The following is a 24651-nucleotide window of genomic DNA, read 5'->3' as shown; positions in this document are numbered from 1 at the left end:
GATTGTTCGCTGTGTAGTTGTCTAGCTCCTCTGAATTGAGTGTTCTGACGAAAGAGCACATTTAGAAAACAGCTTAAAGAAACCCAAATCAAAGTTTGTCCCGTGCGCCAAATACAACAGGTAGACCTTACAGTGAAATGCTTACTTACAGGCTCTAACCAACAGTGCAAAAAAGGTATTAGGTGAACAATAGGTAAGTAAAGAAATAAAATCAACAGTAAAAAGACAGTGAAAAATAACAGTAGCGAGGCTATATACAGGCACCGGTTAGTCGGGCTGATTGAGGTAGTATGAACATGTAGACATGGTTAATGTGACTATGCATATATGATGAGTAGCAGAGTAGCAGTAGCGTAAAAGAGGGGTTGGCAGGTGGTGCGAGGCGGGACACAATGCAATTCAGATATAAAGAAAAGGCGGAAAAGACTTGGCGGGATACTAAAGTTGACGGAAAAATGTTTGAAAGGTATTTAAGAGAGCGTCAAGACAAAAGCATAATTTTTCACTCTGTAAAAAAAAGAAATCCTTCAATATATCTTTGTAACGATTCAATTAATGCCCCGGGTCGTCTCAAGGAGACTGGGTAAACGGCTCTCTCCATCACTCTGCCCAGTATATATTACCCACAGAGCCACTCTGTCTGGGCGGCTGCCTTCCCGTCTGCCAGCCCAAGCTGGACAACACAAAAGGTGCTCCAACCATTTGGCCTTGACGGTCAAGTAGATGTCAGCCTAACAATAGATGATGATTACCTCATCCTTACCTCAACCATTAGTGAGGATGAAGACAGATACTGGATGAGTGCCAAGGGCCAACGTCTACCAACTCTGACCCTGGCGACCTTTTCCTTTCGACTCCCTGAACTCTCCCACCTGTGCCCTCCACAACCTGCTCACCGGATCTAGATGTCGGCTGATTTTGACTTGATTCCCCCATTCAGCCTCCTAATTCCATTATCGATCTGGCAGACACTAACTACAATGATAATCAATGGAGACGTCTCTATCTCGATTTCGAACTCTCCAATCCTGCAAATGAGAGAATTTTAAAAAAGGGAGCCATTTCCAAGGACTCTCTTTGACTTGTTCCTGAATCAATACATACAGAAAAATGACTCTCCCGTATGCACAGTGGATGACATGTTTGATGGATGGACTCGCAAGGACAAACTTCTGGCCACAATGCCTTCAGACACCAGGGATATGGCTTGACCGATACCATATTCAATATACAGTATAGTATACTACTTAAGACTAGCATGTGACCCCATTTCATATATAGTGCACTACTCAGGTCAAAAGTAGTGCACTAAATAGGGAGCCATTTGAGATTTGCATCAAGGCCTCTACCAGTACAACACAAACAGAGTTGAGACTGGCTGTCAATGACAAATGCAGGTGTTAATATCCCTAAACAGCTCATCTCAAAGTGGTGGGTGTCAAGAGGGGATTGCCTATTTGGATAGGGCTAGAAAAATGGGGATAGAAAAATGACATTTTACATTTACTGTACTTTTTGCAGCATTTGTTGTTTAACTGAATAAAAATAAAATAAAAACTCTGGACACATTCAGTAACTTCAGAATATTCATGGGAAATTTGGGGTAGGTGCAAAAAATGACAAGGGTTTGAGTGAGAGGTATAACGGGTGTCTCCAATTGGCCACACACCTCCCCAAAGTGTGCACAGTTCCTACGTAATTTCAATGTACTTTTATGACTCTTCAACCATAAGGTACTATTCTATGATCTCTCCTATCTGTGCTGTTGAGGAACTACAGCAAGCAGAGTTGTAGTTGTTTTGTATGTAACACATCCCTGCAATCACAATTCCTGTTGTTTACGCATTTCAAAAATGCATAAACAATACTGGTGAGAACTGGAACACGCTGTCGTACACTTCGATCCAGAGCATCCCAAACATGATCAATGGGTGACATGTCTGGTGAGTATGCAGGCCATGGAAAAACTGGGAGATTTTCAGCTTCCAGGAATTGTGTTCAGATCCTTGCGACATGGGGCTATGTATTGTGCTGAAACATGAGGTGATGGAAGCGTACGAATGGCACAAATTTGACATCAGCAAACTTCTTGCCCCACATGACGCCATACATGCTGTCTGCCATCTGCCCCGGTACAGTTGAAAACGGGAAAAGCACACTTTTCCAGCGTGCCAGTGGCCATCGAAGGTGAGCATTTGCCCACTGAAGTAGGTTACGACGCCGAACTGCAGTCAGGTCAAGACCCTGGTGAGGACGGCGAGGAAGCAGATGATTTTCCCTGAGAGAGTTTGACAGTTTGTACAGAAATTCTTTGGTTGTGCAAACCCACAGCTGTCTGTGTGGTTGGTCTCAGACGATCCCGTCGGTGAAGAAGCCGGATGTGGAGGTCCTTGGCTGGCGTGGTTACACATGGTCTGCGTTTGGACATACTGACACATTTTCGAAAACGATGTTATGGTAGTGAAATTAACATTCAATCCTCTGGCAACAGCTCTGGTGGACATTCCTGCAGTCAGCATGCCAAATGCATAGTCCCTCAAAACTTGAGACATCAGTGGCATTGTGTTGTGTGACAAAACAGCACATTTTAGGGTGGCCTTTTATTGTCCCCAGCACAGGGCACAAATGTGTGATGAGCGTGCTGTTTAATCAGCTTCTTGATATGCCACACCTGTCAGGTGGATGGATTATCTTGGCAAAGGAGAAATGCTCACCAACAAGGATGTAAACAAATTTGTGCACAAAATTTGAGCAACAATCTTTGTGCGTATGGAACATTTCAGCTCATGAAAACATGGGCCCAACACTTTACATGTTGCGTTTATATTTTTGTTCAGTGTAAGTTATAAAATACAATCTTAGTGTTACAATTTTGGTATGCATAGAACAGTCACGAGTGCATTCAGATGAGTGTTCTCCGACAAATTTCTTCACCATACGACAAACATAGGCTCATTCTGTTCATAAAAACCCAGGCTATGACCGACAGCATGTCATCTTGTAAATCTTCATCAAGCATTGTGATCATAAACACCGACACTATATTACATGAGCTTTATGATATGGAAATTTGAAGTGCACATTTGGACTCAAGTGTTTGGCTTGCTTGTATGACATCAAAGCAGTATTTATTATAATCCTCAATGTCTCATCTTTCAAATGACCTTGAATTCTTCATTAACAGTGTTTCCCTCACTCAGACAACAAAACTATTTGCAAAAGTTGCCCAATTAGTGGGAGGGATAGGGGCAACTTCTTGTCTTGCGCGTTGCTCAAGTTCAGAACCGCTGTCAGTCTAAACCAGGGTTATTCAATTCTTACCCTATGAGATCCAGAGCCTGATGGTTCTGCTCTACCTGATAATTAATTGCACCCGCCTGGTGTCCAAGGTCCAAATCAGTCCCTGATTAGAGGGGGGAAATGAAAAAAACGCAGTGGAACTGGCTTTGAGGTCCAGAGTTGAGTTTGAGGGGTCTAAACCAATACTGTGCTGTGAAGCAGAGACCTTGAGCTCTGGCGTCATGTATAGCATACTACTGTACAGCCACTGCATTCCAAGTTAGGCGATTATAGTGTCCAAATCTTTCAACACACAACATAAACCATATTAACGGGTTTATAGTACTGAGGATCCTTCATTGCATCTGTCAAAACAGCTACCTATTGACACACCCCCTGTTGTCAAATAGAGACAGGCTGATGATCAACCATCCCCAATGACATATGAGATTGGTGCTGGTTTTCACAGCAAAAATAAATAAATAACTGACCCATGAAAGGGTGGTGGTGGTATAGTCCAGCGAATTTCTGTCTCACCTGTAAAAAGCTAGAGGTCTGAGGGTTCCATTTCTCCTCCGGTCTCCCGTGCCAGGTGTTGAGAATACTTAAACACACCTGGAGAAGACAGAACAGATCAACAACTAAAGTTAACAGAATGATCAGTGTTAGGTAAACATCCACAGGCCCTCCTACCCAGCCATCCCTCTTTCCTTCCCTCCTTCCCTCCCTCCATCCATTGTTGAGCAGAGGGAGAGCTGAGGCCATTTTCCCTGGCCTCCCCACCAGTGGTATCTCTGCTGTAGAAAGCCCACAGTAATTCTTATAGCAGCTGTCTCCTTCCATTATGAAAATAGATGTTCCCCGTCAAAGCCTTCCTAATGAGGAGGAGCAGATGTGGCAGGCTCCAGCACCTTTACTGCTTTTCACCAGGGGAAGAGAGAGACACCAGAAATAAACTAGTCTTGAGGAAAGGCTACTCAAGTCAAGCCTCCTCTCTCTCCTCCACTCCAAGCTATGAGAGTTAACAGGTTGATGGTACCACAGAGGGATCACTCTGGGCAGACTGGTGATAATATAGATTCAAATTCAACATATTTTTTTTGTGGAAAGCCAAAATATGAAGGGATTGGAAAATGTTACACTAAAATGTACCACAGACCCAATATTTACCCTTTTGATTAAAAGCTAGGCAGTTGACCCAACTCCTCACCAACCCCTTAACCCCGAGTAAGTATATGGGACTCACCTTTCCGTCATTGTAGAGGTTTGGGTTAAAGCGCACGCTGTGTCCACCAGTGGTCTCTAGGTTGACCAGGGGCGGGGAATTGGGGTAGTCCTGGGGGAAGTACACGTCAAACTCAAAGCAGCCGTTAGCGTACGGTGTGTCCGCCGGGCCCGTGATGAGAACCTGCAGCACACAGACCACAAGGGGTTAATTAATGACCAGGGCTGTTGTGACCGTATTAACGCCACACCGGCAGTCACGAGTCATGAAGGCAGTCAATTCCACGTGACATTTTAGCCACGGTAATTAATCTTCTCCAAGCTCTGATGCTGCTGCAGGTCATTAGTAGCCTACCAAATTTGCTAACTGTCTGGTACTCAGCACTGTATTGCCCCTCTAAATCACACCAAATGTAATCGAAAATCTAACCAAACACTTAATGAGAGCCCATGAGCTCATGTTGCACAACATTTCTATAGGCTATGCAATTGCGTGAGAACACAGATGCCCTCTATTAAAAAGAAGAGGATCCCATAAGCTTTCTATAGGCTCGGCCAACTATATTCATTGATCAATTTTCCTTATATTAAGCACATAGATGCTCTTTACAACAGGAGTATAGCCTAACCTGGCAGATAGGAAAATAAACCATAGAGGAAAAGAGTCTGCCATTCGCTATTTACAGTTTAAGTCAGAAGTTTACATACACCTTAGCCAAATACATTTAAACTCAGTTTTTCACAATTCCTGACATTTAATCCTAGTAAAAATTCCCTGTCTTAGGTCAGTTGGGATCACCACTTCATTTTAAGAATGTGAAATGTCAGAATAATAGTAGAGAGAATTATTTATTTCAGCTTTTATTTCTTTCATCACATTCCCAGTGGGTCAGAAGTTTACATATACTCAATTAGTATTTGGTAGCATTGCCTTTAAATTGTTTAACTTGGGTCAAATGTTTTGGGTAGACTTACACAAGCTTCCCACAATAATTTGGGTGAATTTTGGCCCATTCCTCCTGGCAAAGCAGGTGTGACTGAGTCAGGTTTGTAGGCATCCTTGCTCGCACACGCTTTTTCAGCTCTGCCCACACATTTTCTAGAGGATTGAGGTCAGGGCTTTGTGATGGCCACTACAATACCTTGACTTTGTTGTCCTTCAGCCATTTTGCCACAACTTTGGAAGTATGCTTGGGGTCATTGTCCATTTGGAAGAACCATTTGCGATCAAGCTTTAAATTCCTGACTGATGTCTTGAGATGTTGCTTCAATATATCCGCATAATTTTCCTGCCTCATGATGCCATCTATTTTGTGAAGTGCACCAGTCCCTCCTGCAGCAAAGCATCCCCACAACATGCCACCCCCGTGCATCACGGTTGGGATGGTGTTCTTCGGCGATGGTCATGGTCATAACGATGGTCATTATGGCCAAACAGTTATATTTTTGTTTCATCAGACCAGAGGACATTTCTCCAAATAGTTTGATCTTTGTCCCCATGTGCAGTTGCAAACTGTAGTCTGGCTTTTTGTAGTAGTAGTTTTGGAACAGTGGCTTCTTTCTTGCTGAGAGGCCTTTCAGGTTGTTTCGATATAGGACTCGTTTTACTGTGGATATCGATACTTTTGTACCCATTTCCTCCAGCATCTTCACAAGGTCCTTTGCTGTTGTTCTGGGATTGATTTGCACTTTTCGCACCAAAGTACATTCATCTCTAGGAGACAGAACGCGTCTCCTTCCTGAGAGGTATGAGGGCTGCGTGGTCCCACGGTGTTTATACTTGCGTACTATTGTTTGTACAGATGATCGTGGTACCTTTAGCCATTTAGAAATTGCTCCCAAGGATGAATTAGACATGTCTACAATTTTTTTTCTGAGGTCTTGGATGGTTTCTTTTGATTTCCCCATGATGTCAAGCAAAGAGGCACTGAGTATGAAGGTAGGCCTTGAAATACATCCACACATACACCTCCAATTGAGTCAAATGATGTCAATTAGCCTATCAGAAGCTTCTAAAGCCATGACATCATTTTCTGGAATTTTCCAAGCTGTTTGAATGCACAGTCAACTTAGTATATGTAAACTTCTGACCCATTGGAATTGAGATTCAGTTACTTATAAGTGAAATAATCTGTCTGTAAACAATTGTTGGAAAAATTACTTGTGTCATGCACAAAGTAGATGTCCTAACCGACTTGCCAAAACTATAGTTTGTTAACAAGAAATTTGTGGAGTGGTTGAAAAATGAGTTTTAATGACTCCAACCTAAGTATATGTAAACTTCCTACTTCAACTGTAAGTGTAATTTTTAAATGTATTTTTTGCCGTTGCCCCGGTTTCTAAATCAAAACAAATTTCACACATATATTATTTTGTATATGTAAAGGCAAGATTAAATAAAGAATAGTCTGATGGGTCACAATATTAGACTATCACTTGTGAATGATGCCCAGCATCAGAAACTGCTTCGTTTTTTGCGACTTTTTCTAAATCATAGTCGCACACCTCATGTAGCCTAGTTCCATAGGCCCATGGGGTGTAGAGCGTAACTAGCATACATAAGCAGCGCGTGAGTTTAAAGTTTCGGGAAGTTAATTTTTCACCATAAAAATGCACCTTAATAATAAAAGCATTACATGGATAATTGCATTTGCGGTACATTTTGATAATGGTGCTAGCATGTGCACATTTTGGCGCTTATGTGAAGAAATAGCCTAATAGTTTATCAACATTTTAAGCTAAACGTTCTTATCTGTTGGGTCAGACATATTGCGTAAAAAAGTTTCAAGAGCTCAATTGGCAGCTTCATTAAATAGTACCCGCAAAACACCAGTCTCAACATCAACAGTGAAGAGGCAACTTTGGGATGCTGGCCTTCTAGTCTAAAAAAAAGGCCAGTTTTATTGCTTCTTTAATCTGAACAGTTTTCAGCTGTGCTAACAAAATTGCAAAAGGGTTTTCTAATGATCAATTAGCCTTTTAAAATGATAAACTTGGATTAGCTAACACAACGTGCCATTGGAACACAGGAGTGATGGTTGCTGATAATGTGCCTCTGTACGCCTACGTAGATAAATAAATGAATTATTTATTATTATTATTATTTTTAAATCTGCCGTTTCCAGCTACAATAGTCATTTACAACATTAATGTGTATAACTGTATTTCTGATCAATTTGATGTTATTTTAAAATGGACCAAAACATTTGCTTTTCTTTCAAAACAAGGACATTTCTACGTGACCCCAAACTTTTGAACGGTAGTGTATTTGCTTGACAATCACTGGCTGACAAAATTGTGACCGCAACAGCACTATTAATGACAATTCACAACTATAACGTTTTTCTTCAACCACACACCCATTACCACTAGAGGTAACAAAAGGATAGTATTTTTCCTGACGAATAGCTCATAGCTATTATAGAAATCCAATTAATTATTATTTTTGATACTGTAGGGAAGCGTTAGCTAGCCCTAGTCGGCCAGATCTACACCAAAAACCAGCTTGTTCTCCATCTTTTTAAATAGTGAGCCAACATGTTTTAAGCACTTAATTTCCCTGACTGACTAAATTCATTTTTCTTATGGTCTCTCATCTCTCTGCAGCGGACATAGTGAGCAATATGTTTGGAACATCAAATAACAATATTGAATTGCACTACATATAGAATTGTGAGAATCGCAATACATATCGTATCGGCACCCAAGTGTCATGATATTGTATCCTGAGGTCCCTCGCAATTCTCTAGCCTTATACACAACCTTGGGAAGATCATCAATATGATCAAATAGGAAATAGTAAAAGGGATCTTGGTAATTCTGCAGGAATACCCTTGTGCTTTCAGTGAACGGGAACTAAAGAGCCTTCGTCTGAATCAGAGGCTCTGTCTGATCGATGCAGGGGAAAACCTATGTGAGGAGGAAGCCCGCTCCTCCTCCCCTTGCTCTGTTCTCTGCTCAAACGCACTGATGAGAGGGGACCTTCGCCAGAGCAGCGCGTTATTACAGAGTCACAGGTATTCAGGCTCAAGGATGGCGTGCCCGAATGGGGGGCTGTGATTTTCCACATTAGCTGCTCGCAGGAGGCCCTGACAGCGGAGGGCTAATCTGATCTGAAACCCACTGCACCGAGACCTTGTTTCAAGTGCATTTGGCTCTACCTTTTAAAAACAAAACCCCCAGGATTCAGAGTTTCTATGGGGGCCAGGCTCAGAGAGACATGGTATCTAGACCAGGGAGGAAGTAGGGATCCTGAAGAGAGGCCTGTGTTTTTGCAACAACAAACAAGGTGTCTTTGAGTGAAATGTCAGGCAGGCTAGCTTTCCCAGTGGCTGTTTTGAGATGAAGAGGTGAATGGAGATGGGAGGAGGGGGTAGAGCTGGCGACGCTGCCAGGCTGAGTGCTGCAGAGAGCGGCAAGCTGATGGAGGAGGAGAGGGGTAGAGGCCGAGAGAAGCAGGCAGCATGCATTTAGAAAAGCAACAAGAACAAAAAACAAAACAAAAATCACTGGTGCAGGGGAGTGAGGTAGAAACAAGGCGTGTTTTTAACAAGGTGCGAGAAGACAAGTAACGGTTAAGAGGATGTGGACGAGCTGTAGGTAGGTAGTGTGTGTATGTACGTATGAGGGAGCATGTGTGTTTGAGAGTGCCTGACCCCTGTCTTAGCAGCGTCCGAGTAGCAATATCAAGGGTTGTCATGCCGAGCGGCACTCCAGCGGTGCATATATTTTCATGTGAACATTCAGACCCAACATTTTAGTGCACTTCCCAGAGAAGGGGACATCTGGAGAGAAGAGAGTAGCTATTAATGTCTATTAAGATAGCGTCATGCTATCGCACCTGGTGAAAAAATGATCATGCACAGTCTATAGCGATAGGACAGGGGAAACCTGAAATGAGGGGGCAATATGCCAGTTGAGTCCCTAGACATCCACCGGTCTGTCAACTTGTGGCCTTTTCTCATTGTGCTACTAAGGAAATAGTTTGTAGTGTTCTTTGCAGAACCTTAACAGATGAAGGTTTTGACATTTACGAATGAGACTGCCATTAAATCAGAAAATGGGTCAAGGCCATTTATTAAATGTCATTGGAAAATGAGTAAGACTTTCTGTGACAGCCGTTGCTGAATGACCACTGGAATGTGAAAGCATAGGCTATCAACACCATATGCAGAGTCCCAAGATACCAAGCCCGTTTCCCCAAGTCATGGGGGTTTAATGCCCCAAGCAGCATCCATTTGACTGGAACAGTACTGTAACACCCTGTTCACTTTAACAAGCATCTCAATTGGAAAGCATTCAAATCGTCATCTGGCCATTCCCTGAGGCCATCTCTGTATCAGACAGACTGGGTCTCTAGTAAAGCACTTTCACATAAAGTGCCGTGAAAAAGTATTTGCCCGCTTTCAGATTCTCCATTTTTGACAATGAATGTTATCAGATTTTCAACCAAAACCTATTCTATTATTAGATAAAGGCAACCTGAGTGAACAAATAACAAAAATGTAATCATTCTTTCATTTATTTAAAAGGCAATGTTATGCAACACCCAATGCCCCTGTGTGAAAAAGTAATTGCCCTCTTTCACTCAATAACTGGTTGTGCCACCTTTGGCTGGCTGTAACCGGATACTTCCTGTAGTTGTTGATCTGTCTCACATCGCTGTGGAGGAATTTTTGCCAATTCTTCCATGCAGAACTGCTTTAACTCAGCGACATTCTTGGTTTTTCGAACATGAACTGCTCGTTTCAGGTCCAGCCACAACACCTCAAATCAGGTTTACATCTGGACTTCGATTAGGCCATTCCAAAACTTCAAATTTCTTGCTTTTCAGCCATTCTGAAGTAGACTTGCTTATATGTTTTGGATCATTGTCTTGCTGCATGACCCAGCTGCACTTCAGCTTCAGCTCACAGACAGATGGCCTGACATTCTCCTGTATAATTCTGATACATAGCGCAATTCATGGTTCCTTCTATAATGGCAAGTTATCCAGGTCCTGAGGCAGCAAAGCATCTCCAAACCATCACACTACCACCACCATGCTTGACCGTTGGTATGAGGTTCTTACTATGGAATACAGTGTTTGGGTTTCACCAGACGTAACAGGACGCATGTCTTCCAAATCCCAAAAATTATACTTTTGACTCATCTGTCCACAGAACATTCTTCCAGGAGTCTTGACGACCATCCAGGTGCTTGCAGGTGGATCATGCAGGTGGATCATGCAGCAAGACAATGATCCAAAACACACAAGCAAGTCTACATCAGAGTGGCTGAAAAGCAACAAATGTAAAGTTTTGAAATGGCCTAGTCAAAGTCCAGTCCTAAAACCGATTGAGATGTGGCAGGACCTGAAATGAGCAGTTCATGCTTGAAAACCCACATGCTGCTGAGTTAAAGCAGTTCTGCATGCAAGAGTGGGCCAAAATTCTTCCTCCGCGATGTGAGAGACTGATCAACACCTACAGGAAGTGTTTGGCTGCAGTCATAGCAACTAAAGGTGGCACAACCAGTTATTGAGTGAGAGGGCAACTACTTTTTCACACAGGGGCATTGGGTGTTGCAAAACTTTGTTTATTCAATAAATGAAATAAGTATCAGATTTCTGTGGTATTTGTACACTCATATTCCCTTTATCTAATGTTAGGTTTAGGTTGAAAATCTGATCACATTGTGTCAAAAATATGCTAAAATGGAGATTCTGAAAGGGAGCCAATACTTTTTCATTGCACAATATACATTGAATACCATTGAAATGATATCACTTACATAGATGAATACCTAAAATGGGAATCATAAAATGTGGGTTGACTACTGCATGTATAACATTGTCATGAGGGAATTAGATGGGTGGACTGAGCATTAAAAAAAAATCACAGTGGATCCATAGATTAATATCTGTACCTTCATGATGTCTAGCCGCTCTTCGTCGCAGCGAACAAAGACGCTGGAGGAGGAGGAGAGGGGCAGCGAGGTGGAGAGCGTGACGGCCTCCTGTGCCAGGCGGCGGGCGCGGGCAGCGCTGTTGGCATCGCTGGCGTTCTTCACCTGAGACATGTAGTGGTAGTTCACCTTGAACACCAGCTTCCCGTCATCGTCCTCCGTGACCATCTCAAAGGTGTCTGCCAGGGAAAGATATCACGCGGTTATTAATGTCAATACCTACTGGGAATGCTGGAGAAGGTTTAAACACTTTCAAATTATTCATCCCACACCAAAGAACAAGGCATGACACAAACATCCTCCCAAATCTGGCAATAAGTCTCTATTCAGTTATGACATAGCCCCATCTCTTGTCCTTCCATACGGACACCGGACACACACGTGCATGTTGATTTTGTCCATCCACACCAGACGCAATCATGATACACAGGTTAAAATAACAAAACCAACCGTGAACCCACTATATTAAAGGTCGAAACATACAAGAAACATTCACGGACATTTAGCTTGCTAGTTGTTGCCAGCTAGTTTGACCTGGGACATTTGTTGTTATTTTATCTGACATGCATATGGTCCTGTTCTTTAGCTGCTTCTTGGCAGTATTTCGACCTGGAGTCCTACAAAATCGTATGTTTCTCTACTCCAACAATTAATCCACAGATAAAAAGGGAAACCTAGTTAAGGTTTTTAGTTAGTTATCTTTAATTAAATCTCGCCTCATTTGTCTTCCAAGCATCCACGTGGGTTTGTATCTCCCTGATCTTCAATAAGGAGGGGAAATGCAGCGCCTCAAATAGAACCAAGATCTATTCGAGGGCTTAGCTACGCAGACGCTCGTTCACACGAGTGGTGTGGGAGAAACGATTGAATAACATGTATGTGTACATTTATCTTGCAACGCTCACAGACGCAACGTGGCCAGTGATGTTTGCATGTTAATCATATTGCACACCGGGGTTCCTGCCTTGTTGCCTCCGTCGCTCTTTTGTACTGGGACCAGAGCAAACCTGTTTACATTCATGTCACTTGCATTTACTTTCGACGTCTGCCACTCGCAAAAATCAATTGTGGCACAACAGAAGTCCCGTAATCAATCACGGCGTGGCAGGATGAGAAGCGACAGACAGAAAAGCCCTTCCTCCCAGCAGACAGGCGGCAGGATTACGTTATGTATCATTTCAGAGAAGGGTAGGAGGGGGTTTGAGGGGGGGCTGTGCTGCTGCTGTGCTCTGGGCACTATGTGCATTGAGGAGGAACCAATCAACAGACAGGCAAGGAGAGAAGAGACAGGCCCTGCCAATAGTATGTCTAAGCATTCTCCTGTCTTAAGAGAAACAAAACACGTTTCCAACATATCTACCAAACCACACCCGGCACCACAAGTTCAATACAAACACAGAAAAACACACAAACTTAAAGCACTCACCAAACTGGAGCTTCTTCATGATGGCCACGTACTTCTCCTCGAGTGAGCGTAGGATTGACATGGGTTTGGGTCTGGTTGTTGCCTTCTTCGAGGACTCAGCCAACTTCCTCTCTGATGGAGGGAGAAATAAAAAATGAAAGTGTTACCATGGCAGGTTCAACATTATCCCTGTTTGAGAGCCAGGCTTACCGCTATTTGGCACAACCACCCTCATCTCAGCAGGTTGCTGGCCCAGACCGATGATCTATATGTGCACACACTAGATGACTGACAAGGTTTAATGTCCACCACTTCTAGAAGATATTAACATTTGTCTACATTTGTTTTGCCATGTTAATTCTATTATTGCAGACACCTTAATTAATGCATACAACATATGTAATGTTGTATTCGGTGCATGTGACTAATACAATTATTTCTTGAAAATTCCTATGTCACTGTTCCCTATACAACAACAAAAATACTTATATGTAATTTAGTCAATGAAACATTTAATTGAAATAGACTTCTATTAATTCCTATGGAGGGGAGTGCCAATATGGCCGACCGGTGGCTTCAAAGCCTCTCACTGGACAATTACATAGCATCAGCAATCCAGGGTTGATATACATCATTGGCACAGAACTACAATCTTTACATGAATCTACTGACAAACAAACAAACCACACTGTGATAAGGTACTGCGCTGAGGTCACCACTTCCTTGATATTACTACCTCACCCACTCCGACATATAATAGATTCATATCAAAAACACAAATCCAAGCCATATTCTTCTTCGCTTCAACAAGATTATCTCCGAATATCGCAGGTAACAGCAGGGTTTGTCACACCCCCTTATTCTCCCCAACCATTTCCACCTTCATAATGATGAATGAATCTGCCATCATTTGGAAATACTAACATGGAATTTCCACCAGTTTCTTCCAAGTCTAGTCTTATCAACAGCTTAACCATGTCCAAGACAAATGATAATGGAAACGCCCACCAATTTTCCCACCGATAAAACATAGTGGAGCGATGGGCTAGAGAGCAGTTAACGCATCAACATAATTAACTGTCTGCATATAGCATATTTATAGCACCCCAGCCCCACTCTCACTTTCTGCTTTAGATACCGCTACCTGGACAGATGTGACCACCCATTAAATTACTGGTGCATTTAACTGGCCTATTACAACCAAACTTAGGATGCCAGAGGGACATAAAAAAAGAGGGCTGTCGATACCGTCATTTACTTTGTTCTATTGGCACGTTAGTGTTGGATATCGATACTTCGATAGACCGTTTCCCAGTCTCACCAGCCAATACTAGGCTGTAGGAACAGAGCGCTGACCAATGTCCGCCTCCTCGTTAACCCGTCTATGGGCATTTTTTAAAAGACTAAATTACTCATTAAGCATTTACACATCAGTCCAGCCTTCCCCTATACCGCCAATTCCCTTCTGGTCGATGAATCCTGTGGCCGTTATCATATGGACTTATTTAGGTAAAGTGACGGCAGCATTGATCGGCAACTGGGCAGCTCACCCCCACAATGCTCACTTACAGCGCCATTGATTCAGCTGATTACAGGAGAGCCACTGGGAGACAGGCAATCAAATTAATAATATGCGCCGCACAGTTGGGGGGGGGCACATCATCATAGGCACATCAACGGGTTGCTTTCTTTAGCAACGGTGAGTAAAGGCTGGCAGGAGTACCCTGACAGCAGGTTTTAGAAGCCGAGGCCTCAGATCTCCACTACCCATTCCTCCTGTCCTTCTGCGCTACGGGGCTCTGGGGAGGATTCTGTGTCTCCCCGCACTGTAGGGACACTGACAGATACGCTGTATGGGGACTGTAGAACAACAGGTACCCACAATAGAACATACATAGGGCTTTGATACTAAATAGAAACCCTTTCAGAGAGAGATGTGAGAGGCATGGAGTAACTTTTAACCTGTCAATTAGGGCAGTGGTTCCCAACCTTTGTGCCACGTTCCTTGAGGAACTCTTAAGAGGACTGCGAAACTACTCCTATTCTTAATTAATTTCTTTAACACTTTAACACTTAGAAACGTGACCATTTTGATTTGGGAGCACAAGCGTCGGTCAGATAACACATGAAATGGAACGTGGCTACGATCTGTATCGTAGTTTCAGGTCCAGTGCGCTCAGGCTGTTTATTATTATTAGATTATTTATCATCTGAGGGGTGCGCATCACGAGCAAAGTCATTGTATAATTTGACTTGGTCTGTGAAAACCTTAGCATCCGGTAAGTCAGAGCTTAGCCAAAGTCATTGATTTATTATGTCTTTGGGCTTTGCTATACCACAGCCTCTGCCATAGAAACAAACATTTTATTTTAGGTGTGCTGAAGAATTGTATCCCTGCTACTTGAAAAAAAGGTTGGGAACCACCGTCTTAGAGAATTGGGGTGGCGATGGGGAGTTGGATACAGGATGATCAGGCCTAAAACAGGCCATTTTTTCATTAAGACCAAATTCAGACTTAAAGGGCTCTAGTCAAACACAGCCCAGGACATTTGTACTTGTGGTAGCTAAAATTAGAGACCCATTTTCTCAGCCTTGTCCCAAGAACACACAGGACAAAAGAGTGCGGTAGCGAGAGAAAAATAGAGAGTAGGAAGACAGTTGAGACCTGCTGAAATCAGACATAATTCAGTGAAACAGACAGCCTTTAAAAAAGACACCGGTTAACATGTTACTGTGTCACGTATTACAATAAATGTGCGTAAAAATCCAAGGAGTGTCCAGACTAATATCCCCTCTGCTCTGCAGGTTTGGCCCTTGCCCAGAGAGACAGTGAGTGAGGTGTGTGTGTGGCTTACCCTGGTTGGCCTGCCGTAGGCTGGTGGTGGCAGCATAGACAATCTCGGCCGTCCTCTGGATGTCAGGCACCAGCAGGGTCAGCCCCTCAGGTTCTGGGTCTGAGCTATCAGGCTTCACCACACCTTTCGCCTTGTCTTTCTTTGACCTGGAGAAGAGAACAAAGGGAGAGAGTTCAGTAATCATATTCCTCTCAAAAATCCTGCAGTGACATATATTGCTAGTTGTCTTGGGGAAGGAAATCTGGGGCGATTATATTACTGATGGGAATAGAAATATTCATCGCTCTACTGTGCAACAATTACACGTCGGGCATTTTCTGGTTGGAGAGTTTCTCCTGTGTCCATCTGAAAAGGAGCATTTTGCACAGTGAGCCACAATCCTGGAGCAAAATTGATAATCCCATTCCAAGCACCGTCCAGGCATGTCACTGGCAATTCCTATTGTGCTCCCGAGCTCTGCCATTCCCTGCCTCCTACACGCACGGAGTGAAACTGCATTTTTCATGCTCTGTTAAAGGGGTGTGCGTACGAGGGTGAAGCCTCAAAATCACGATGAAGAAAAATCGGACCCAATGTTCAGACAGACAGAACGAAGGGGCAAGGCTACTGTTCTCCTCCTTCCACCTACTATGAATAATTTAAACCAGCTCTGTGAAGCCTTGCAGCATAAATAACTTGGTCCTCACAACTAGATAAGCAGAGAGACCAATTTCTAAGGAGGTTTATATCGGAACTAAACTGCACATTGAAAAAACCTCCCTGCTTTCGTCCCAGGTAAAATAGGTATCTGCTTCAAAACTCTTGTGTTAAGTGGAAAACACAGAGGGGGCTGAAATACACAAGGGGTGTATAGACAGTGCTTTAACCTTGTGCTTATACGCTGTGGGATCTGAGAGAAGAATGGATTCCATGCCCCTGCTGGGGTGGTGGTGGTGGGGTCGCTGATAAAGCCACTTTCCGCATGACCTTTTGTGAAGTTGAACGGCGGCCAAGTTCCCTCTGCTCGCTCGCCCCAGAATCCTCTGCTCCACCGAGGACAGTTAGCGAAGGTCTTCTGTCACCAACCCCCCCCACTCCTCTCTCCACCCCTGCCACTACCCGTCCTCATCGGCCAGGCAGCTACACAGACTGGGCACAGATTGGGAGAGACCGTTGAATAAGATGCCGATAATATTCTGCTGTGGCTGCCCAGCCGCCCCGAGGCCCTGCTTTCATTAGACTCTCTCTGTGTGTCTGGACACCAGCGCTCAGAGCCCAACCTGATGTGATGGCTGCAGATATGATGCTTATGAACCGGTTATCGCTAAGGCCTGTGAGTCGATAGCAGGGCAGTTTCCTTTTCCCGCCCTCACTGGTAGAGAAACAACTTAACGCTGGACCATCCTCAGACTGTAATCCTAACTGTGTTGCTGATAAGCAGAAGGGGTACAGACCACCAGGTAGGTCTGTCAGTCTCCCAGGGCCGATGGGCTATTCCGCTGTACATTTCAAAAGCAATGTCATGGGTCCGAGCATGTTTGTTGGTGGAGCATCTAAGAGGGATGGGCTGTGCCTTCTAAAAATAACTCAACTGGCTGAAGCCTTAAATTCAACAGGGAGGAGGGAGGGAGAAAAATATGCAAGTCTGGGAATCGTACCTGAGATGGAACTGTTTTATACCTGTCAATATCTAACCAGACACAATTTAAATATTGACGGGGGTTGGGTTCCCATGGAATGTTGATGATGCCGTGGGCTGGGCGGATGTACGTAGGGTTCTGACCTGGTAGAGAGAGGTAAAGACTGCCTTTGCGTCTCTTGAGGTGTCCCTGCTACTGTCGTTGCGTCAAGCCCAGAGTCAGCACTGGGCTGGCTGTAGTGATGTGCAGTTTGCAAACTACTCTATTTACCGACACGAGTCATTAATCTTTTATTTTTTTTGAGGGGGGGGGGGGGGGGGGGGGGGGTTGTTTGACCTGCTGGCCTCAATGAAATCTTCAGCAGGATTAATAATCTCTCCTCTGACTCACAGGCTCTGGAGAAATGCTGCGACCATCAACTGTCTATCAGGTGCACGCAGGCAGCATAGAGAAGAAAAAGACAGTAATAATTGATCGAATGAATGCAATTCATTGATTATTGAATGTTATCGGTGGACAGAGCTTTGAAGAACCATAGCAGACAGCCTGCCTCTGCTCAACAACACTCAAAACCGTGAATTAATCGTTTGGGGGGTTGCTGCCTTCCGTAAACAATAGGTGCTTATTTCCCTCACGGCAGTCAAGTCATTCCGCCAAGAGTTGTTCACAATCTAGTCCCGTTGCGGCCACAACTAGAACTCATTTCAAAAGTATACATAAATCATTATATTTGTATGCCTAGCAATCACAAAACGTACATTGTTTGAAGCACACTTTCATAAGTCTCATGAATAACAGCTCCAATAAGCCACCTATGGTAAATGAGAATCATGACTTGAGTTTTCAGTTCATTGTTCGCCGGTAAGGGGTCCTGCCTCCTGCGTGCTCTGGGCATGACAAATCAAATGAACAAAATAAGTAGAAAAATATTAGTTATTTTGACTGAATGAGTTGAAAAGATCTGAGTCAGTAAAAAAAGCTGAACTTCCCATCACTAGCTGGTTGGGGTGACGTATGGGAGGGAAGCGGGATAACATGGGCTTCCTGCACACTGTGGGACTGTGATTAACAAAGGGTGGTCACATACCCACAGGTCAGGTCTACATTGCACTGATCACTCAATGTCTACGGAAGGGACCTCAAACCCTCTCCCCTTGTTCAGTTGAAACTCATGCACAGCTGAAACCATCAATTTACATTGATTAAATGGGAAATGAGACTTAATTCGCTTGTTCTGTATATTCTTACTCTGTCCGTCTAAGTCCCCACCTGAGGCGGTTGGTGTAGGTGTCCACGCAGGTTTTCATCTTGGCCAGCAGCATGCCCACAGACGTCTGTCCCTCGGAGCGCTCCTCCTCCTCTTCCTCCTGGCTGGGGTCTCCTGACAGGGGCAGCAGCAGGGGAACCAGGGCCGTGGATGTGGAGATGGCCCTCAGCAGCTCCAGCAGCGCCCGGTACAGGGGCACATGACGTGCCATGTCCAGTACTGAGGGAGAAGAGAACACAGAAACGAGGGGTTAGGAAGGTAACTCAGGTTACGCATAAGAAAGAGCCTACAGAGAACTGGTAATAGTGTTTCGGAAATCAATCAAAAACGGAATAAAAACAGACATAATTTAGACACCTCTCCTGCTATCTAACTACGCACCGCTGTAAAAAGAAAGATTGACTGACGCATCTGAAGACACACTTGAGGTTAAGACATTTTTTGATTTCCAAGAGGAAAAATTAATTCAACATATGATTACATGCGAGGACAACATAACGAAAGTATCAGTCTCATGGCCTTGAGTGAACCTCTGTGTGTGTGTTTACAGGATAGATGGGTGCAGGTTAGAGAAATCCAGATTGCTCGGAGATTGCACTTGGAGAGTGGAGAGGAGCAGCAGGACTAGAAATGGATCGCAGTGAGTAGCAAGCTGGTGAAAGGGGATTTTAAAGATTATTACATTTCCAGGAATGTACAAATGACAAACGACATGCATGCACAAGGAACAGCCCTGAGGCGGCCAAAACCAAGTCCAGAACTCAATTTAGACTCTTCACAAACAAATGTGCGCCTGACTTCCCCCAATATCACCTCGTGTCCCTGAACGCAACTCAAACAGCCTTGTGTTCCAGGCCCTGAAATTAAGCCGAGCCAGCTAGTCAGGAAGGCAGGCAACATTGGAAGCAAATCTAAAAAGGAAAGCCTGGGGCCTAGCAACCCCTCACTTTGCCCAGATACAGGATTGCATCAAATAAGAAATAATTTAAGTAATGAATCTCAGGGTGTCTTTTTGTATAATGAGTCAGGCAGCGTGATAGATTTTTCTAGACACTAATGTATTTGTCCTCTTGCTCACTTGTGCACCGGGGCCTCCCACTCCTCTTTCTATTCTGGTTAGAGCCAGTTCGCACTGTTCTGTGAAGGGAGTAGGACACAGCGATGTACGAGATTTTCAGTTTCTTGGCAATTTCTCACATGGAATAGCCTTCATTTCTCAGAACAAGAATAGACTGACGAGTTTCAGAAGAAAGTACTTTGTTTCTGGCCATTTTGAGCCTGTAATCGAACCCGCAAATGCTGATGCTCCAGATACTGAACTTGTCTAAAGGCCAGTTTTATTGCTTCTTTACTCAGAAGCACAGCTGAACCAAGATCACGTCCATCATTGTCAAAGCATATCCAGTCTGTGTGTAAAGAGATTGCCGGTGACCATTCAGGAATGACCATTTGAGGATGTGAAGGTATGTGTGTGGGGCACTGTTTACGTGAGCGCACCCGTGTGCTTGTGCCAGCCTCAAATGGAGCACTTTGGCTCCCAGGCTGCTTTACATTTATATTGGAATTCCCGGCCCCAACGTCCCTGTCCCAGTATTTGAACGTTGACCTCTCTCCGCTTTAATCTGCGCCTCAATCCTTTCCACTGTCTGTGGACGGCGAAGCACAGAATCCAATCCCCCCCTCCTCCTGAATACATTTACGCAATTACCGCTAGGCTCAGCTAACTGATATGATTGATGTGGGAGATGCCGCTATCCGTCTGATGTTGCCCAGTGATATGTGTGTGTTGCCCCTAAACTTCTCTTCCTCAATGTCACCCTTTTCCCCCCCATTCTCCTAGTACTCTCATGGTCAAGTCCGTCCCCCGTTCACCATCATTTAATTTGTACTAACTGAGTTACAACCAACAAAATAGACTTCTCTGTACGAGGAAAGACAGACAGAATTTTTCAATGGGTGATAGATAAGGTTTGGAAATCGAACCACAGCTGTAATGCTGCAGAAACAAACATGGGTCTTATGTGACCTCCATTCTCTTAAGGCAAAAAATCATTATGTCAGATGACAAAGGTTAACATAAAAAATCCCAATTGGAGGGCCACCTTCCCTGACTTTAAATTGGCAATCAAATGTGCATTTGTTTACAAATTTGACTGCCCTGGCAGTAATTTCATTCACATTCCCACCTCTGATTCTGACAGGGCCAATAGATGAATGCACTAACAGGATAAATAACAGATTAAGGTTAATAGCAATAGTTTGAGAGACCCACAGAAATGGAACTACAGTAAACTGGACATCAATCTTGACCACGGCTTGCTTTTGGAGACTGCTGGAGCAGATAGCTTTGAGTAGGTGTGATTTAAGGTCCTCCTTGGGGGCTGTATAGCTGGGTGCTTAGTATAGAGAGCAGACGCGTTAGGTGATTCAAAGTTAATGCCCCACCTGAGCAGCTCCGTTGATGACTCATCCCCTGCATCGGCTCCTTAAAATAAAAGGCCCTTCAACTAGGCTTAATGCCTCCCCGTCCACTGTCACTTAATACATAGATGTGTAAAGCCATTTGAATTCAGTCACTTATTTACAGCATCCCTTTTGATTTAAACAAAACTTTCCATAAATGTTTGCCTATGGAAGTGGTCAAAAACGGACTGACTTTTTGGACCCGACTGCCAAAACATCCAGGAGGTAAGTGCTCAAAGTTGACCCATTTTGCATAACCCACCGTACCATGAGAGATCCATGTCTTCGTCACTGGAAAATATATTGTTTGATATCATTGAAAATTGTACAAACAGTGTTGTCAAACTATTTTATTATTTCTTTAAAAATAAAGTTTAATAAAAATGTCCTTTTTAAACCTTTAACGTCAATGCTCTAAAAACATGTCAACTCTATATTCATATATGTTGTAGCTTAGAGCCCATTTCACATCTGAGGTTTTTTGTGTTGTACCTGGCATTGGTTGAGACATGCTCTTAAATACAGGGTGGGTGTACTTTCAATCATAGAAATATAATTAATATAATGGACCTATCCCTTCAGATCACTGCAATAAAGCTGGTACGCCATTGAAATTTGAAACTGTTTTACTGTAATTAGTAACAAGATGACCACCAGTTCCCCCACCGTTGAACGTCAACTTAAATGGTAATGTATATTCTATTATCTATTTCTATGATTTCAATACGTTTCCTATGGAGGATTGACAGCATAATTTAAAACAGATATTCCCATTCAAGTCAACATTCTCTGATGTGTGGACTTCAATCTTTGTGGTTCCATTTGAAAGTAGAAATGTCAATTTATTCCCATTTTAGTTCATTTATCAGCCGAAACATGAGCATGTTCAAGAGCATGTTGAGCATGTTGTCTCTCAACCAATAGGGGTCACAACACAATTTTTTAAAATGTAAAATAGGGTCTAAGCTACAACGTGTGAATATGTTGTAGCTTAATATGGGATAAACTTCTAAAAAGGATCACTCACCTAAAAAGGAACAAACAGAAAACGGGATAAAACTGCAGTTCCTCACCCTTTTCTCTGTATACATCAATGACGTCGCTCTTGCTGCTGGTGATTCTCTGATCCACCTCTACGCAGACGACACCATTCTGTATACTTCTGGCCCTTCTTCGGACAGTGTTAACTAACCTCCAGACAAGCTTCAATAACATACAACTCTCCTTCCGCGGCCTCCATCTGCTCTTAAATGCATGCTCTTCAACCGATTGCTGCCCGCACCCGCCTGCCCATCTAGCATCACTATTCTGGACGGTTCTGACTGAGAATATGTGGACAACTACAAATACCTAGGTGTCTGGCTAGACTGTAAACTCCCCTTCCAGACTCACATTAAGCATCTCCAATCCAAAATTAAATCTAGAATCGGCTTCCTAGTTCGCAACAAAGCCTCCTTCACTCATGCTGCCAAACATACCCTCGTAAAACTGACTATCCTACCGATCCTTGACTTCGGCAATGTCATTTACAAAATAGCCTCCAACACTCTACTCAGCAAATTGGATGCAGTCTATCACAGTGCCATCCGTTTTGTCACCAAAGCCCCATATACTACCCACCAATGTGACCTGTTTGCTCTCGTTGGCTGACTCTTGCTTCATATTCTTCGCCAAACACACTGGCTCCAGGTCATCTATAAGTCTTTACTAGGTAAAGCCCCCCCTTATTTCAGCTCACTGGTCACCATAGCACACGCTCCAGCAGGTATATTTCACTGGTCATCCCCAAAGCCAACTCCTCCTTTGACCACCTTTCCTTACAGTTCTCTGCTGCCAATGACTGGAACAAATTGCAAAAATCGCTGAAGCATGAGACTCATTTCTTCTGCTCTAACTTTAAGCATCAGCTGTCAGAGAAGCTTACCGATCATTGCACCTGTACACAGCCCATTTGTAAATAGCCCACCCAACTACCTCGTCCCCATGTTATTTTTTTGCACCTTTGCACCCCAGTATCTCTACTTGCACATTCATCTTCTGCACATCTATCACTCCAGTATCAATGCTAAATTTTTATTATTTTGCCACTATGGCCTATTTATTGCCTTAACTCCCTAATCTTAATACATTTGCACACACTGAATATAGATGTTTCTATTGTGTTATTGACTATTCAGGTCAAAAGTCACTTTCTGCGCACTTCTACAGTGAGCAAATATGTATGTTAGATTTCATTCAATTCAAAAGGGGTTCTGTCAAAAAGTGATTGAATTTAAATGGGAATACCCATACCCAAAATAAAGCTCCGCAAGTCACTGCCCCGCTTTCTAAGTGAGGCTGGAATGGGGCAGAATTCACACAGAAACACACAAGCAGTGGGATTTGCAGTGTGTGTTGGTGCGGGTTGTAGGCGGATGATGTGTGAGCATCTCATGAGAGGCGACATGGACACAGAGGGCATCAATCTCCCGCTGGTGCCAGTGACTACGTCACCAAAACACCATCAATTCTGCAGCTGCACGGAATACCGTTACCATCCAATCGCTCTCAGCAGGAAGGGGGAGGTAGAGACAAGGAGAGATAAGTTGATAGAGAGAGAAAGAGAGCAGCAGGGGGAGATGGACTGGAGCACTGATGCATTCTCTAAAACAACAGAATCTCAACCACCCAGAGACAAAGGAGACGCTCTTTGCATACTGTATATTAAAAACAAGGCCTATAGACTAAGCCTTTATCTTACAATCGGCTTACAATGGTTTTAGTGGTTTTGGGGTGAACAATATATTATGGTTTACTTTGAAAAAGAAACTTGGAGGACCATGGCTATGCAAACAGTTTAACCAAGGGGTGGTTAATCCCAGGTACTTTCTAGAGTTGGGAAGGTCAGAGACCAACGGAGATTTCTATTTTGCCATGTGGGTTGGTTAAAGTTTAATCGGCTTCTCTCAACAGTGCTCACAACTGCTTCTGACACACATGAGAAGTGTGTGCCTTGGATTTATTCACGCCACTTCTCATCGGAGCTGGGAGAGTGGTATTGGCTGGCAGTCTTCTAGCTGTGGGCATGGCAGGGTCAACACCACTGAGACAGATTGGGCCTTCAAACACTGGTGCCTAACTGGTGCTACTAATCCACATTCGTATGCATCACAAGATTCCAGTCTATTTGGGCATCCGTCATTAAAATTATCCGCATATCATCAACAGCCTGTCACCCCGATGTCGAGCCCTTGCAGGAAATAGGGCTAACTATCATGACAGGAAGAGACTAAAAACTGACGGGTGAGAGGAAGAAAGAAACAGGCGAGAGGGAGGTGAGCAAACCAAACGCAATTAATTAAGGAGAACGAGATCAAAACAGTAGAATGTGGCAGTGGAGCCAAGACATGATGACCTGAAATGTCTCCTGGCTGGAACAACCAATAAGCAATTCAGAGACGTCATCCAAAAAGCCACAAGGCAAGGGGAAGGCATCTTATATACTCTATTACAAACTTTACTCAGAAATCACACAAAGAGCAGGTTGAAATATTACATCAAGCTAAGTGTGATGTTGAAATACGACACTCCAGACAGAGCTGAGAAACTCAGTCA

At 43.6% G+C, this 24651-nt stretch overlaps 1 protein-coding gene across 50 annotated transcripts in view; it reads right to left on the bottom strand.

Annotated features, from left to right (window-relative positions):
• birc6 (baculoviral IAP repeat containing 6) overlaps positions 1 to 24651 on the bottom strand; it is a 156323-nt gene that overhangs the window by 16101 nt on the left and 115571 nt on the right. For 37 of the 50 annotated variants that reach the window (XM_090238853.1, XM_090238866.1, XM_090238857.1 and 34 more), the window contains 6 exons: positions 18576 to 18813; positions 15709 to 15854; positions 12875 to 12985; positions 11410 to 11627; positions 4526 to 4687; positions 3817 to 3894 (listed from right to left, as the gene is read on the bottom strand). In XM_090238853.1, the coding sequence (XP_090094979.1) occupies positions 3817 to 3894; positions 4526 to 4687; positions 11410 to 11627; positions 12875 to 12985; positions 15709 to 15854; positions 18576 to 18813 (953 nt within the window). The remainder of the gene's footprint in view (positions 1 to 3816; positions 3895 to 4525; positions 4688 to 11409; positions 11628 to 12874; positions 12986 to 15708; positions 15855 to 18575; positions 18814 to 24651) is intronic. The other 13 variants (XM_090238863.1, XM_090238868.1, XM_090238968.1 and 10 more) reach the window with 1 other exon arrangement.

This window comes from Oncorhynchus mykiss, chromosome 1 (assembly GCF_057628025.1).
Source record: "Oncorhynchus mykiss isolate SJ-2025 chromosome 1, ASM5762802v1, whole genome shotgun sequence".
Classification (NCBI taxonomy): Eukaryota; Metazoa; Chordata; class Actinopteri; order Salmoniformes; family Salmonidae; genus Oncorhynchus; species Oncorhynchus mykiss.
This window is presented reverse-complemented; position numbering and strand designations above follow the sequence as displayed.